Here is a 15,715-nt window from a genome sequence, read left to right as displayed (position 1 = left end):
GTCCGATTTCATTTATCATTATAGTGAGGCGAGCTAACTGGCAAAGGATGGCAAACGTGAGTTTAATTTTTATATTTGTTTTTTTTATTCGGGTAGGCTACCTTATTTAACGAAGTTTTTGATGTTCGTTCGTTTCATATTCGATGGTTGTGCGGTGTTTTTTTTTTTTTTTTTTTTTTTTTGCTGAAAAAGGCAGGCACTTCATTTAACGAATAGTGATTTTTTTTAAATATAATTTCTTGTTTGATACTTGCACGATGTGTGCAGTGGTTCGTTTTGTTAATAAATGCACTTTAAAGGTGTTTCATAAGTGCTTTTGTTTAGTTTTTACATGGTGTGTTAAGTTATTATTCATTTTGCAATAAAGATGTGTGTAATACAAGCGAGTGTCTTATTGTTTTGTGTATTTTTATTAAGAATAAAATTAATTAACCCATGATTAATTCAAACAAATGATACTGAATTGCCGCTGATTAAAGTGAAAGTAAATTGAGACGTGTGCACGTCCGCATTTTCGGCCACCCGAAATCCCCGACACGCAACCCCGGTGACATCGGGATTACCGGTTTTTTTACACGTCGATTAACCGGTGGAAAAAATCCGTCACCGCAACATCCCTAACCACCAGCCTGCACAGTGGTAACAAGGCATGATGGATCCATGTTCTCATTCTGTTTACGCCAAATTCTGACTCTACCATCTGAATGTCTCAACAGAAATCGAGACTCATCAGACCAGGCAACATTTTTCCAGTCTTCAACTGTCCAATTTTGGTGAGCTCGTGCAAATTGTAGCCTCTTTTTCCTATTTGTAGTGGAGATGAGTGGTACCCGGTGGGGTCTTCTGCTGTTGTAGCCCATCCGCCTCAAGGTTGTGCGTGTTGTGGCTTCACAAATGCTTTGCTGCATACCTCGGTTGTAACGAGTGGTTATTTCAGTCAAAGTTGCTCTTCTATCAGCTTGAATCAGTCGGCCCATTCTCCTCTGACCTCTAGCATCAACAAGGCATTTTCGCCCACAGGACTGCCGCATACTGGATGTTTGTCCCTTTTCACACCATTCTTTGTAAACCCTAGAAATGGTTGTGTGTGAAAATCCCAGTAACTGAGCAGATTGTGAAATACTCAGATCGGCCCGTCTGGCACCAACAACCATGCCACGCTCAAAATTGCTTAAATCACCTTTCTTTCCCATTCTGACAGATTGTCTTGACCAGGACCACACCCCTAAATGCATTGAAGCAACTGCCATGTGATTGGTTGATTAGATAATTGCATTAATGAGAAATTGAACAGGTGTTCCTAATAATCCTTTAGGTGAGTGTAGGTATTTATTCATTTTCACTGAACATGGATTGGATCCATTCAGCATTAAAGAACAGCGGACACTTCATGAATAAAGAAGTTACACTTCTTAAGCCTGGTTCACACGGCAGGATAATTAGGCTGATTTTAGTCCCAATTCACCCCTTCCGACAATCTTAAGGATGCTCCGATATCGTAAAATAATCTGATCAGATATTCCTACCGTGTGTGGTGTGTTAAGACTGCTCTCGGCTGCTCGGAAGGACTTCGGGACCGCTCCGATCTCAAATCGGGGATATCCAACATGTTGGATTGTTTTGGCCCGATTTCTCCTCGTGTGTGGTGTCCCCCGGGGACAAATGAGCACGCAGCCTGCATGTGGACTGTGGACTGTGGCGTGTAGATTTTTCTTTCATCCATTGGCTGCTCTATAGGCTACTATAGTTTTTTTTCACGCTATCATTCATTCAAGTGCTAAGAAACAATTCAAGCGCGATAAAACGCAAAAAAGAACTTAAATCTGTACTTGCGGCGCGCTGTCTGTAAATCTCCTCTCTGTGTGATGCACACACACACACACACACACACACAGAACTCATGCGCACAGAATGCCGCTTCAGACAGCGCGCTGCCGCGTTGAGTTCTCTTTCACGCTTGAACGGACAAAAACACACAAAAGTATGCCAAAATGTTCACTTTGTCAAGTATCCTCGTAAGCACAGTATTAAAGGGCACCTATTATGCCCCTTTTTAGAAGATGTAATATTGGTCTTGGGTGTCCCCAGAATGCATTTGTGAAGTTTCAGCACAAAATACGCCACAGTTAATTTATTATAACCATTTGAAAATGTCATTTTTGGGGCCTGTTTTAAAAAGAGCTGTTTTGTGTGTACCACTTTAAATGTAAATGAGCTGCATATCCCCGCCCTGCTGCTGGACCTAGATGATGAAGAGACTCCGGCACAGAATAAACACGAATGAGAATGGACTAAACGTATCGGAATGGTTATTTGATACATTTCTGTACTTACAAAGTTTTAATCGCATCCCTTTTGCCATTATGGATGTGCAACACACACACACACACACACACACACACACACACACACACACACGAACTGTGATAACGTTCGCGCAATTTTTTTAAACTACACACACACACACACTACTGTGAAGTACAAACGAATTTTTTATTTATTTCTTAAGGGGAGGGAGATAGACGTTTATATAGCCTACTGTCTATGGAGATAGAGCAGACCTTAATTTATTTACATTTGTAAATGCTGCAAAAAATGCCTACGTGACATAAAACTGTCTGACGTTGTTTGTTGAGACATCCTATGACGACGACAATAAATAGCTTTAGACGCATTTGTTGTTGAACTTGCTGACATCGATTGAAATGACTATTTGCTCAAAAATCATAAAATACACTTACTTTTTCTGGAGGTGACGTTGGATCGCGAACTGTAGGCAACGATCCACACTCTAGGATTAACTTTGACCCTCGTTCACTAAACACTAAACAGTCAGTCAGAAAATGAATCTCGTATTTAGGAAGTTTAAGTGGTGCCTTTTCTTCATAAATAAAATCCATCCGCTGCGTTTTCAGTGGCTCTGATGTCAGTGAAGACTAGTATGTCCATTCTTACATCCCACAACACACTTCTTAGGAGACATTACCGGCTGTCGTTGATGGAGGATGAAGATCACCGAGGGCGGGGTCTATGCCAAAACCAGATGTCAATCAAATCACGTCGGTGGGGCTTAGCTCATTTCTACGTCACAATGAGGAAAATCTAGAACAGGGTGTTCTGAGACAGTGCTTATGATTTATTGAGATAGTAAAAAAACTACTGGGTGGATTTTTATCATTCTAGGGTGGTTTTGCTCACACACTGCCAACACACATTTATGTTCAAACACCATGTAAAAGTGAATTTTGCATAATAGGTGCCCTTTAAATTACGTTTGATCTCGAGGGATTTTGCGAGATTTCCCGTCTGACCTGGGAATGCTCGGGAGTCAAATCGGTTCGTGTGTGATGTGTTGATTTTGCCGTGTGGCTGCGCACCACACACTGTACGACCAAAACTGTTAGACCCGTGATTTTTTATCGCCGTGTGTGGTGTCTCTCAGGTTAGGAAAATCGGCCGACAATTTTAAAATCGTCCCGTGTGAACCAGGCTTTAGTACAATGTTTAGGCTTTTTTCAGTATCGTATTTTATTTTCTCTTAAAACACTGTTAGATTGTTATAAAGTATACTCAAAACGTGAAAGAAATCTCCTAGTGTTGAAAAGTTATTAGGTAATTAGATCATGTCCCTTAGTAATTTAAGTTATAAACAACATTTTATGTAATCTGTGGTGGAATGCATTTTAAAAGTAGCAAACACAAATACAAATGTGACTAAAAGCTACAAAACACTTATTTTGTGTTCATGGGTTTATTTCTTTAAATGGATAGTTAACACAAAAATGAAAATTCAGCCATTTACTCTCTAACTTTTCACTTATTTAGCTCACAAGTTCATGCTTGATGCACAAGAACCAATGAGGTTTTTCTTCCCGTGCATTAAGTATGCATATTTGAGCTTCCATTTACCATATTTGATGTGCTCTATGTATGTGCGTTCATTAATGTTTTGTATGTAAATAAAAACCTAAATTAAAATCTGTTCTTCATATAGATTCATATAGATATAGTGTTTCTTCAGAATATTTGTATAAACTACATATTATGGATTATTTTTACTATATCTTTTTTTGAAGATTGATAATGTTGATTATGTTGACTTTCAATGGATGGACAAAAGCAATGAGAGAATATTAAAAATATCTTCAAAAGTCTTTGGAACAACATGAGGGCAGAATTTTCATTTTTTGATGAACTAATGCTTTAAAGCTATATTTCCTTCTTTTGTTTTCTCTTTCTTTTTCTTATAGTTATGTTGCTAGCTATTATCAAATGTTTTTTTCTTTTCTTTTCTTTATTCACCCTGCTCATAATGTGGGTTGCTCAGTATGTTCACATGGATTTGTTTAAATAATTCCTTATAGCATTCTAAAATGATTATTCACTTTCTTATTTTCTTTCAATATCCCTCTTTTTTTTTCTCTCCTTCATTGTATCTGCTGAATAATTTACTGTGTTTAAGATAGTTAGGTGAAAAGGGAGGCTTTAAAAGCTGTTTAAGGACCAAGGCTGCTCTTCGTGGGGAGTGTGTGAGAGGAAGAGAGAGAGACTTGCACATTTAGAGCCGTTCATTTAGAAACAAGCTTTACCTCCAGGCTAGCAGGGCTCTTGATCCGTCCTGTCACTCCTGCGGTTGCTGCTCAGTGTCTAGGGATAGCCTGTACAGAGCAGAGCTGCACTCTAGTTCCCAAAATCTGCATGGCTGTTCATGAGTCCAGGACACTCTCCATTAGTCTATTAAAAGTCATTTGGCTGGATGAGGATTCTAATTTCTTCTTTTATTTATATTTCAGAGGGACTCCATGAAAGATGTCAGAGGAGGTGATTGTTATTGCCAAGTGGGACTATACGGCACAGCAAGACCAGGAACTTGACATTAGGAAAAATGAGCGCTTGTGGCTTCTCGATGACTCAAAAACGTGGTGGCGAGTGCGAAATGCATCCAACAGAACGGGCTTTGTTCCTTCCAATTACGTTGAACGCAAGAACAGTCTGAAGAAAGGTTCTCTGGTGAAAAATCTCAAAGATACTCTTGGTAAGACACTTGTTTATTTAGACTTCTTTATCTATTTGTAAGATCCTGACACAATGGCAAATAAGAGTGTCTGATTTAAAGCACATGCTTAGAAATATTGTGTATTCATTAGAGCTGTGGAATATAATCATTTTTTACAAAAGAATAGATTTTTTTTTTAAATGTAATTAAATAGGCCTATAATACATATTAATCTGCTGTGTTATTGTAAATAAAGTAGGCTACTCTTATTATATATTAATAAAGAAGTTGTGTGTGTCTTTAGGAAGCAAAGCAATTGCATCTGATGTTTCGGTTTTGTTTTTATGAAAAGATCATGCATAAATGTAAAAAATAAAGTGCAGGAGGTGCACCGTGAGGCAAGTAAAGATGCATACCTCTAGTATTCTTGTTAGTTTCATATGGTTTTGGAAAACTTTTATACTGTTTTCACAAAAAAAAATAAAAAAAATGAATGACTAAAAATTGAATGTGGTGTGTATCAAGTGAAACTTAATAACATACTTTCTTTACACCTTGAATAAATGTGAGTGTACTCATATTAATCGTTATTTTCCAAAATACTCTACCACTACACTATACTCTTTTTTTTTTTTTTTTTTTTTTTTTGTTTAGTAATTAATACCTTTATTTAGCAAGGATATGTTACATTGATCAAGTGACAGTAAAGACATTTACAATGTTACAAAAAAATCTAATTCAAGCAAAATTCTGTTCTTATGAACTTTCTATTCCTCAAAGAATTCTGAAAAGTATCACTGTTTTCACTATTTTCAACATAGATAATAATAAGAAATGTTATCTGAGCACCAAATCAGCTTATTAGAATGATTTCTGAAGGATCATGTGACACTGAAAACTGGAGTAATGATGCTGAAAATTCAGCTTTGCCATCAAATGAATAAATTACATTTTTAAAATATATTAAAATAGAAAACATTCATTTTAAATGAAATATTTATATTTATTTATATGTAATATTTAACAAAATTAGCTTTGAATGGTAGTGTATTTTTCCAGGTAACAATTAGTATCATGAATTATTAATATTATCATCATCATAAATATAATATAACCTTTTTATTTGATATTTTATTTAAATGATTTGATTTGTTTAGAGATTGACATGTATTCATGAGGGTCTGCAGGGCTCTATGATATTATTTCCTTTGTTTATTATTTTGCATGTTGGTTGCACCACTTGTTGTTTTCAAATATTAATAAGCAGAGTTTTTTTCCCCCTTAGAAATAAAAATACTGCCGGACTGCTTAATTAATTAATATTTTCTTTTCAATGATTTTCTTTTTTTTAATGAGACTTTTTTTCTTCATTATGATAGTTCCACCTCTCTGATATTTCTGAATTATTGTCTGTTTTCATGTGACAAATTCAAAACCTTCAGAGATGCAGAAATAAAACCTTCAACATCAAGGGTGTGTAAGCAGGAAGCAGTAATTTAAAGGCTTTTTTTGTAAAACCTAATTAGTTTCCCATCTGTTAATCACACAGGGGAGAGAGGTGAACGATCGATCAGCTGTGTCTTGGGGCTTAATGTATGTGTTAGTTTAGAGGAGTCAGACTTAATTCTCCTGGCTGTGAAGTGGAGACTAATGTGTCCCAGAATTTCCAGCGCTGATCATACAGTGTTGACTTCGTTTTGACCTCTAGGTTTAATGGGTCTTAAGTTGGCATCAGAGTGGTATGCTGTTATTTGCAGAATCATGTGTTGATATCGGGGAGGTGCCAAGTACTGTCATAGAAACCTCGCCTTTGATGCTTTGTTTCGCACACTGGTAACTTGTTTTTATTGTAGTGTACAATTGTAGTTGTTGTTATTGTGGTGGAGTGTCTAATTGTCACACACAGTGTTGGGCAAAGGTACTTTTAAAAGTAATGCATTACAATATTGCGTTATTCCATAAAAAGTTACTAATTGCGTCACTTAATTACTTTTTACGGAGGAGAGTAATGCTTTTGCATAATTTTTTTTCTCACTTGGGCTGGGCTTGCTTGCTCGTTTGTTTTTTTAATATAAAAAAAAGTTTAATTTTTGGCAAATGTAAAGGCCCTTTCGCTCCAACTGTACGTTCACACCGCCGCCGGCGAGAGCGGCAAAATTCGCTCTCGCCGCCCTGCCAACGACGCCGGAGAAAGATTCGGGGACACTGATGCTCTGACGTAGATCGAAGGCATGATCTTTTTTTAAACTTTATTTAAAGGGGTCGCAAAGAAAATAAGCATGTTGATCAGTGTTTGTGCAGACTGGCCACACGTAGGGTATAAGTTAACTTCATGAAGTCTTTTAAATGTTAACGTAAGAAAATGACCTATGGAAAGAACTTAACAATTATAGTTACTTTGCTAACGAAATAAACAAATTCCATTTGTGTGGTGTAGCTTTTGTGTTCATGGTCAACTGCGAGTCTAATTTCAACATGCAGTTTACTAGACTTGGTCTTTAATTAACATTAACATTGATTTGTGTGCAATTTACATTACAATAACTTTCCTGGTTGTAGCCTTAATGCAATTGGTCAAAATCAGTGTTGTTTTGAGCAAATGTATTGCATTCCCGCTGAAAAACAAGCATCAGTTAAAGTAGGCTATTGTACAGCATCAGTAAACAGCCATATCATAGTTGCACATTTAATTATGTAGAGACAAAAACTGATCTTGTAAAAATTGTAAAGTTAACTTTACTGACTGATTTGCATCAACAACTGTTTTGCGTGCTATAACGCTAAAGTTAGCATGCAGTTCCCGCTTTTTCCCAGAAAATATGTAACGTTAATGCACATCAACAACTCACCAGACACACCAACAATTTCAGACACCTTGTTCTTCTTCTTCTTCTTTCCAGTTTTACGGCGGTTGGCATCCAGCTTTTTGGTGCATTACCGCCCCCCTCTGCTCCGGAATGTGGATCAGATAATAGATTTATAATATAAATTTGTCCAATCTCTTTCCTACACTTACATAACTCATTCTTCTCAAATAAACACACACACACACACACACACACACACACACACACACACAAAAAAAAACCCTTTAATTATCAATTTCAGACACCTTGTTCCACGCATCGTTTTTTTTATTTATGTCACTGTACGTAAACAGGGACAAGTCATAGAACAATGGGAAACCCGCAACAGAAATAATTAACTTCTCCTCCATTTTGCTTGGGAACTAATATGGTCGGAACCAATGTTTACAGGATTGCGTTCTCTGGAATCCTCTCAGGCGGAGGACTTCTACATTCTGATTGGTTGCCGCCGAACTGCGTCATAGCTTATTACCATAAAGTTGGCCTGACTTCAACTCTCCTCGCCGCTCTCACCGTCCAAGACACGCCACGCTCGTTGTTCTCATTGAAAATGACGCTCTCGCCGGCGGCGGTGTGGACGCACAGCAAGAGTGGAATGACTAAGATGAAGGAAATGCAAATTCACACCTTTTCAGTTGAGGCTGCAGCTCAAACAAACCTTTCAGCTGTCCTGCCATTCTGGATTGCTGAAGAATAAGACGGTTAACACTCTTTATTCAGCAATTTAAAAAAAGATTAAGTTATTAAGTTATTTTTACTTATTGGCATGGCTGAATTGGATCATCGAAGGTCAGCAGCAAATAATTTGGTTAATAAAGTGAGATTAAATAGTATATTTTTTGTTATTAAATACATTTAATTATTGCAGATTTGCGTAATATTTTGAGTTTGCATTTCACTGTTTTTATTCATTTTGAGGAAAACTGAATCTGTTTTTGTGCAAGTGAGATGAGTAAATGCATGCTCTCCTTTAGTCTAGAACTACAATAACCATCATGTTTAGACAGCGCAGACAACGCCTCTGATTTCTCTCAACATGGAGACAGGAGAGGTGTCAGTCAATAAATGGTAAAACAAAGTAACTTGTGTACTTATTTGAAAAAGAAAAATTAAAAGTAATGTGTTACTTTACTAGTTATTGAAAAAAGTAATCTGATTACGTAACTCACGTTCTTTGTCATGCATTACCCCAAAGACTTGGTTTAACCACCTGGGATGAACAAGCTAAAGACAGTTGATATGCAGATGGTAGTAAATGAGCCGTGCGAATGGCAGTTGCATCTTTTCCTCAACGTCCTGTTTAATCTTCACATCAACTACATGGTTTAAGCAAGCACATTTCATGGGTAAATTAAACTGAAATGGAGAGTCTTTTGATTTAATTAGTGTTTCAATCTCATCTACACTTATGGTCAAAAGTTTGGAATCATTTAAGATTTTTTTTCCAAAAATACTGTAAAACATTGTAAAATATTATACAATTAAAGATAGCTGATTTCTATTTTAATATATTTTAACATTTAATCCTGTGATGGCATGGCAGCCATTACTCCAGGCTTTAGTGTCACACGATCTAATATGCTGATTTGGTGAAATATTTATTATTGTAATCAATGTTGAAAACAGTTATTATTTTTATGGAAACCGAGATGCTTTGAAAAAGTTCAAAAGAACAGCATTTATTTGAAATAGAAATCTCTTGTAACATTATTTATAAATGTCTTTACTCTCACTTTTGATAAATTTAATGCACCTTTGCACAATAAAACATTGTTTTCTTTCTTTTTTAATCCTACTTAACCCAAACTTTTGAATGGTAGTGTATCATGATTTCAGCAAAATTCTTAAGCAACAAAAATTGATAAAAATAGAAGAAAAAAATATTGACTACCAAATCAGCATATTACAATGATTTCTGAAGGATCGTGTGACACTGAAGACTGGAGTTATGGCTCCAGTAAAATATATTTGAATAGAAAATAGTTATTTTAAATTGTAATAATATTTAACAATATTACTGTTTTTATCAAATTTTGATCAAATAAATGCTGTCTTAATGAGCATAAGAGACTTATAAATATTATAAAATAATTGTTACCAAACTTTTTTACTAATATCGTACATGGTTTTGTACATGCATGAAGAATTCAAATAGGCAGGCAGATTTAGCAGCCATCAAGATATCTACACATATAAAGAGATGCTTGTTGAGTGCAAAATCATCACTTTCGGAGACAGACAGAGCAATTAAGGACATCCTCAACTCCATTTTGCTTTCCTGCTGACATCTATTTGTAAGATGTCCACTCACACACAAACTGCACCACCCCTTTCTTGTCAGGGTAAATGGGCCCCAGCTCTCTACCCTTTTGACCTTAACCTCTCTAGAACATCCTTTTCTCCCCTCCCTCACTTTCCTTATGAAGATTGTTACATGCTTCTCTTAATTACTGACACATGAATCTCTGCATGGAGTCCAAGACAGGAAATGGGAGGATGGAGGGCAAGAACCTCTGCAGTGAGACTATGCAGCATGTGTCACTGTTTCTTGTATATTTAAGATCATTATTAAATAGCTGTTTTGATGGCTCTTGGTTGGCTCTGGCTTATTTTGGTCATTGGCAGACCATCGCTGGACGAGAACATGAACTGTTTAAAAGTAGAGCTTTCCAGCTTAATAAAATGCCACCTAGGACTTCATTGTTTGTATCTTAAATCTAAAAAACAAATTTATATGGTTTTTAGAGTTTTTTTTTTTTTTTTTTTTTTTTTAAATAAAGCTAACTGTAGCATGGTAGAGGTTGTGTGGTATAGTGGTGGAATCTGGGTTGGTAACTAAAGTTGTGGGTTCAAACCCACACGATATGAACAGATTATCACCTTTGTGCCAGTGAGCAAGATGCCTAATCCCAGATAAAGGCCTGTTCACAACAAAAACGATAACTATAATGATAACTATATTAGCGTCCACTCCACACCATCGGACGGTAATGTTCTGTTTATTTTATGTGGTCTGCCTCATTAAATGCTTGAGTTCTTTAAACTTGAGTGGATTTTGATTGTCTGTCAATATTTTTTATCATTCATCAGATCCAAAATACATTCTGAAAGTGGTTCCAATTCCAACGATATTTTTCCTCTGACGTTATCGTTATAGCTGCAGTGTGAACTTCGCTATTCTCATAGAATTAGAACGATTAAAACTTTATAGTAATAGGTATCATTATAGTCCTTGGTATAAATAGCTCTTTACTCCAGGGGGCTGTCCTTGTATTAAGAGAATTGTAAGCTACTTTAGGTATAAGCGTCTGTTACATGAGACTTGCACTGTATAAAAATGAATTGCAGCACAGTGCCACAGTGCATTAACAGAGCTATTACAGTTTATAGGGAACACAGCAGTTAAAGGGATAGTTCACCTGAAAATAAAAATTCTGTTATGATTTAATCACCCTCATGTTGTTCCAAATCTGTATGACTGACGTTCTTCAGTGGAAAATAAAAGAAGACGCTTTTAGAAATGTCTTTTTTTTTTTTTTGGTGACCAATACCAGCATTCTTCAAAATGTATTTTATGTGTGTAAAATACACACACATAAAAGGGTTAAAATGACATTAAAGTAAGCAAATGATGATTTTTAATTTTGTGTGAACTTTTACTTTAGGCTCAGAAAACATCATACAAGCAGCCAATAGGACTGACTGAAGGTCTTCTGAAGTCAAAAGATAGCGTTGTGTGAGAAACGGAGTGAAGTTTAAGTCACTATTCAATGATAATCTTTGGCCATCAAAGAGCTGTTAACTGTAGAACCACTGTGACTGGATCACTGAACATGATTCCTGGTATATTCCACTTTTCAAACTGGGTTGAGAACCAGGTCTGGCTCTGGCACTAGGAATACACATTTTGGGGAAAAGGTGTGTGAGATACTGAGATGAAATTAGATTTTTGGGGAATCAGTCAGATTCGTAAATAAACTGTTTTCAGAACCAGATTTTTGAACCAGACAAAAATAAAAATAAATAAATAGCCACACAAGGGTTTGACAGGAAGGTGAGTAAATAATAACAGATTTTTTATTTATTCTATCACTATTCCTTTAACAAAAATACACTGTACACTGAACCACCTCTAATGGCTCTTTTACTTGCCACTGAAAGCGAGTCAAAAGCTGAGTCATGACTGTACAGGCAGCCTCAATGCTTGGCCTTGGGTGTCATGTTTTAAAAGCACATCCTCTTTCCCAGTCTATTGGCCTATCGATCTTCTGTGGACAGAGTGAGGACAGCTCTCTCACAGGCTCTTTGTTCTTTCAATGTGCTTTGATAAATGTGCTCATCCGCTGTCTGTGACTCAGAGACTCTGTGTTTATGGGCTACATAAATGATGTGTGTGCGCGTGCTGGTGTATTGGTGTTTTTCACCCTCTGGCCTCATAATGTCATCTGTGTCTGAGGTCATTCAGGCAATGCTGCTCATTCATACGGCTCCTGCTTTCATCCCTGCACCTGATTTGTAGTTATCAAGGTTAACCTCCCCTCTCTGCTCATCCATTGTGACAAGGTTACCCTTTCTCTGACAGCCTTCATCTGTCTTTCTCTCCCTATTATTATTCTCTTTTCCTCAGTCTTTTCCAGGTCGTCTTTCATATCCGTGTATAAAAGATTTTCTCTCAATGAGGAAAGTCTGTGAGCTGAGACTTGGAAAGAGATGGAAAATCAACAGGATAGTGAAAATATCCATGTGGTTCCAAACATGCATGACTGACTTTCTTCTGTGAAAAACAAAAGGAGAAATTTTGAAGAATGTTTGTGCAGCCCCTTTCCAATTCAATGACAGCGAAAGGGAATGGACAAAAGGAACAAAACATCACTACAACTATTTAATATAAGTTGTCCATTTGATTCATGCAACATATTCTGAAGCTGTATGATAGCGTTATGTGAGGAACAGACAGAAATTGTTTGTAAAGTCAGTCGCTGAAATGATTATTCGTAAATCGCATTGTTGTTGTTGATACTTATTGATCCCTTACAGGAAATTACATTAGTGTACATTCAAATGTCATGATGTGTTGCGGCAGGTTTGACCTCAATGATGTTTGGTCACAAGAAAATAACCAATTAACTTTGACATCATTGACATCAAACTGGTCTAACATCTTGATGTCATATTTGAATGTTCGTTTAGATCAGTGGTTCTCAACCAGTAGTCCGGAGCCCACAATGGGGCCTTAGCAAACTTCCAATTGTGTCTCAAGTTGACTTAAAATGATTTGCTAAAACTATAAAAATCAAGATATTTCTTATTCTTATTCACCCCTCAAAATGGTTTTATTTATTTAAAGCCTGGATGTATGAGGAAGTCATATAAATAAATATTAAAACACCATATAATGAATATACATTTTTTTTCTAGTTATCCCAAGCTCTATAATATTGTATCCATTTACACCAATGCAAATAGCCTGTCTTGTTAGTGAGCAGAGTTAGTCAGAATAAATCCCAGTGAAAACAGATCAGTGATGTGGAGAGTAAGGTGGTTGGCGTTAGCTTGTGATCTGTATTTTTCCAAACTCATTATTCCTCCATTTTCCTATTACATAGCAGCTCGGAGAAAATATTCGAAAGTGGAAATAAATCCTAACAGGTATATAATAGTGGGAATAAAGTGTTTAATGGATATAGTTAGGTGTAGGGGAGGGCTTTAGGGATAGTGACAAGTAATGTCCCAATAAGGCAGCATCCATTTATGATTAATAAATATAATCATATACACTGAATTTGTTATTGCATACTGTTTTATAATATACTACTATACACAGGTGCAAATAGTATCTGCCACTATTTGCGCTAAGTATAGCATCTAACAACAATTTAAACTTGGTTAAAAGAAAATACTGCTATTTGCAATTAGTGCAAAGAAAATACTTTCTGTTGCCATTTACACGTAACATTCAGCTGTTAAAAGTTCTGAAATGTAATTATTTGAATTATAATTATTTTATTCTCTTTTATATGGACATTCTTAGTATCTGCAAAATTGCAAGTTAAAAAAAAAAAGCTTTAAAAAATCATTACATCAGATAAACCAGTGGAACCTACTGCATTAGTCTACATTGTTGTGGACAATAGGGGCCTTGTGGTCAACATTTTATGTAAAAGAGATAATTAACATTCTGCTAAATAACTCTTTTGTGTTGTTCATAATCATAAAAACAAAATGGGGGTAAATAAATTATGACAATTCTTTTTTTTTACTATTCCTTTAAGATAACTGTCTGCCATTTTGTGTCATACTACAATTGACCATTTACTTTTTACACAGATTCTATGAAACCCATTCAGGTTTTATTATTTGGTTTTAAAGTGTCGTGCATACTAGCTGAACACATGACAAATGAATTAATTTTAGTATGTTTAGATAAGCTCTAATGTTTCATGCATATTCTTTATGAAATACTGTATAGTGCACATTGTCATAAATAACATCAAAGTTAAGTATTGTGAAAGCAGACTGCGGTTAATTGTCCCACCCATGTTCTCCTCCGTTGCAAGAGAGGTTTGTGCTTGTCTGCACCCGCATGATTGAACACGCATGATTGACAGATTGCCTCTTTCACTGCACACTGTCTTAACATATGGTGCCAGATTTGTAGAAAAATATAGAATAATTCATCAGCCACACTGATCAAAACCACTGCGTCTTGTGTGATGAGTGTTAAATGTATCGGTGTGGCTAATTGTGAGTAAATTCACTTGTTTGGAAAAATCTGCCGGGAGATGTGTGAGTTGAGAAAACAAGACATCCTGTTCTTTCGAATTTGAATGTATTGTAGCCAATGAAATCACAGAAGGGCCTATGAATGAAAGGCTTGATCATCTTTTTGCCTATAAACAGCAGCAGAATGACTCAATCTCCCCAACTAAACCTAAACAGACAGACTAATGTTTGTTACCATGAGTGTTAAAGAACACGCTTGACACTTGGTGTAACTGAAACACCTTGCCTAATTTCCAACTTCATTCTCTAGATTAAGTATGTATTTGAGTGTTTTGTCTCACATAAATCAGTGAGACCATAGATGTTTCACACTGGCTTTAACAGGGCTCCAGACTGCAATCTTTTTTTCTTGCCGTTGCAACAAAAAATTTCTGCCATTTCTGTTGCATATGAAAAACATCAAACGGAAAACAGAATGAAACCGCTTCATGTTCGAGCTGCACTGCGCAGACAGTTTATCAGCTCTGATATTAGACAGCGCAGCGCTAGCTCAGAACAGATTTACTCTTGGCCAATCTTGACCGTGCATCACTGTTAGCTGGGAGGTCCAGTGAGGAAGCATTTAAATTTGCCTGCATTATTAAAAACATCGCTGTGAGATCTAATGAGAAGATTTCAAATTTGAATTCTCTGTTACAAACCATATCAGATCAAACGTGGATAAACCCGAATAAATATTGTTCCATGAACGAACAAGTGGTTGAAGGCTTTTCAGTCAACAAATCACCAACATTCACCATGGATTTAATGTAGCAATGCTAACTGTAACCATGGTATTGTGGCAGAAATAGTCAAATGTTTTTACTTTAATCATTTTGGAGTTCATACAACCTTTTGAGAGTGAAATTCAATCACTGTTTCCAAGGACATTCTAATGCTTCACACTTTTTCCACAACTTCAAAGCTCTAAATATTATCCAGTTTAAATGTCATTTTTAATGTGAAGACAAAAAAGGGTTTTTTTATGTTACTTTTGTTAATAAAAGTTCATTTTATTTGCATCTCAGCTCAAGCTCAGTGCTTTACTGTCAAATGTGCATTTCCAAGAAATAAGCATGTGATATTATTT

At 36.1% G+C, this 15,715-nt stretch overlaps 1 protein-coding gene across 2 annotated transcripts in view; it reads left to right on the top strand.

The window, feature by feature from the left end:
- The window catches only part of nck2b (NCK adaptor protein 2b), a 469,107-nt gene that overhangs the window by 446,631 nt on the left and 6,761 nt on the right, over positions 1-15,715 (top strand). Inside the window, exon 2 of one of the 2 annotated variants that reach the window (XM_079883393.1) lies at positions 4,794-5,035. The exons of the other annotated variant lie outside the window; for it this stretch is intronic. Coding sequence (XP_079739519.1) covers positions 4,810-5,035 — 226 coding nt within the window. The 5' untranslated portion in view covers positions 4,794-4,809. The remainder of the gene's footprint in view (positions 1-4,793; positions 5,036-15,715) is intronic. 2 annotated transcript variants of the gene reach the window in all.

The sequence above is a fragment of the Squalius cephalus genome (assembly GCF_949319135.1).
Source record: "Squalius cephalus genome assembly, chromosome: 10".
Taxonomy (NCBI): Eukaryota; Metazoa; Chordata; class Actinopteri; order Cypriniformes; family Leuciscidae; genus Squalius; species Squalius cephalus.
Note: the sequence above shows the minus strand (reverse complement) of the source record. Positions and strands in the feature narration are given on the sequence as shown.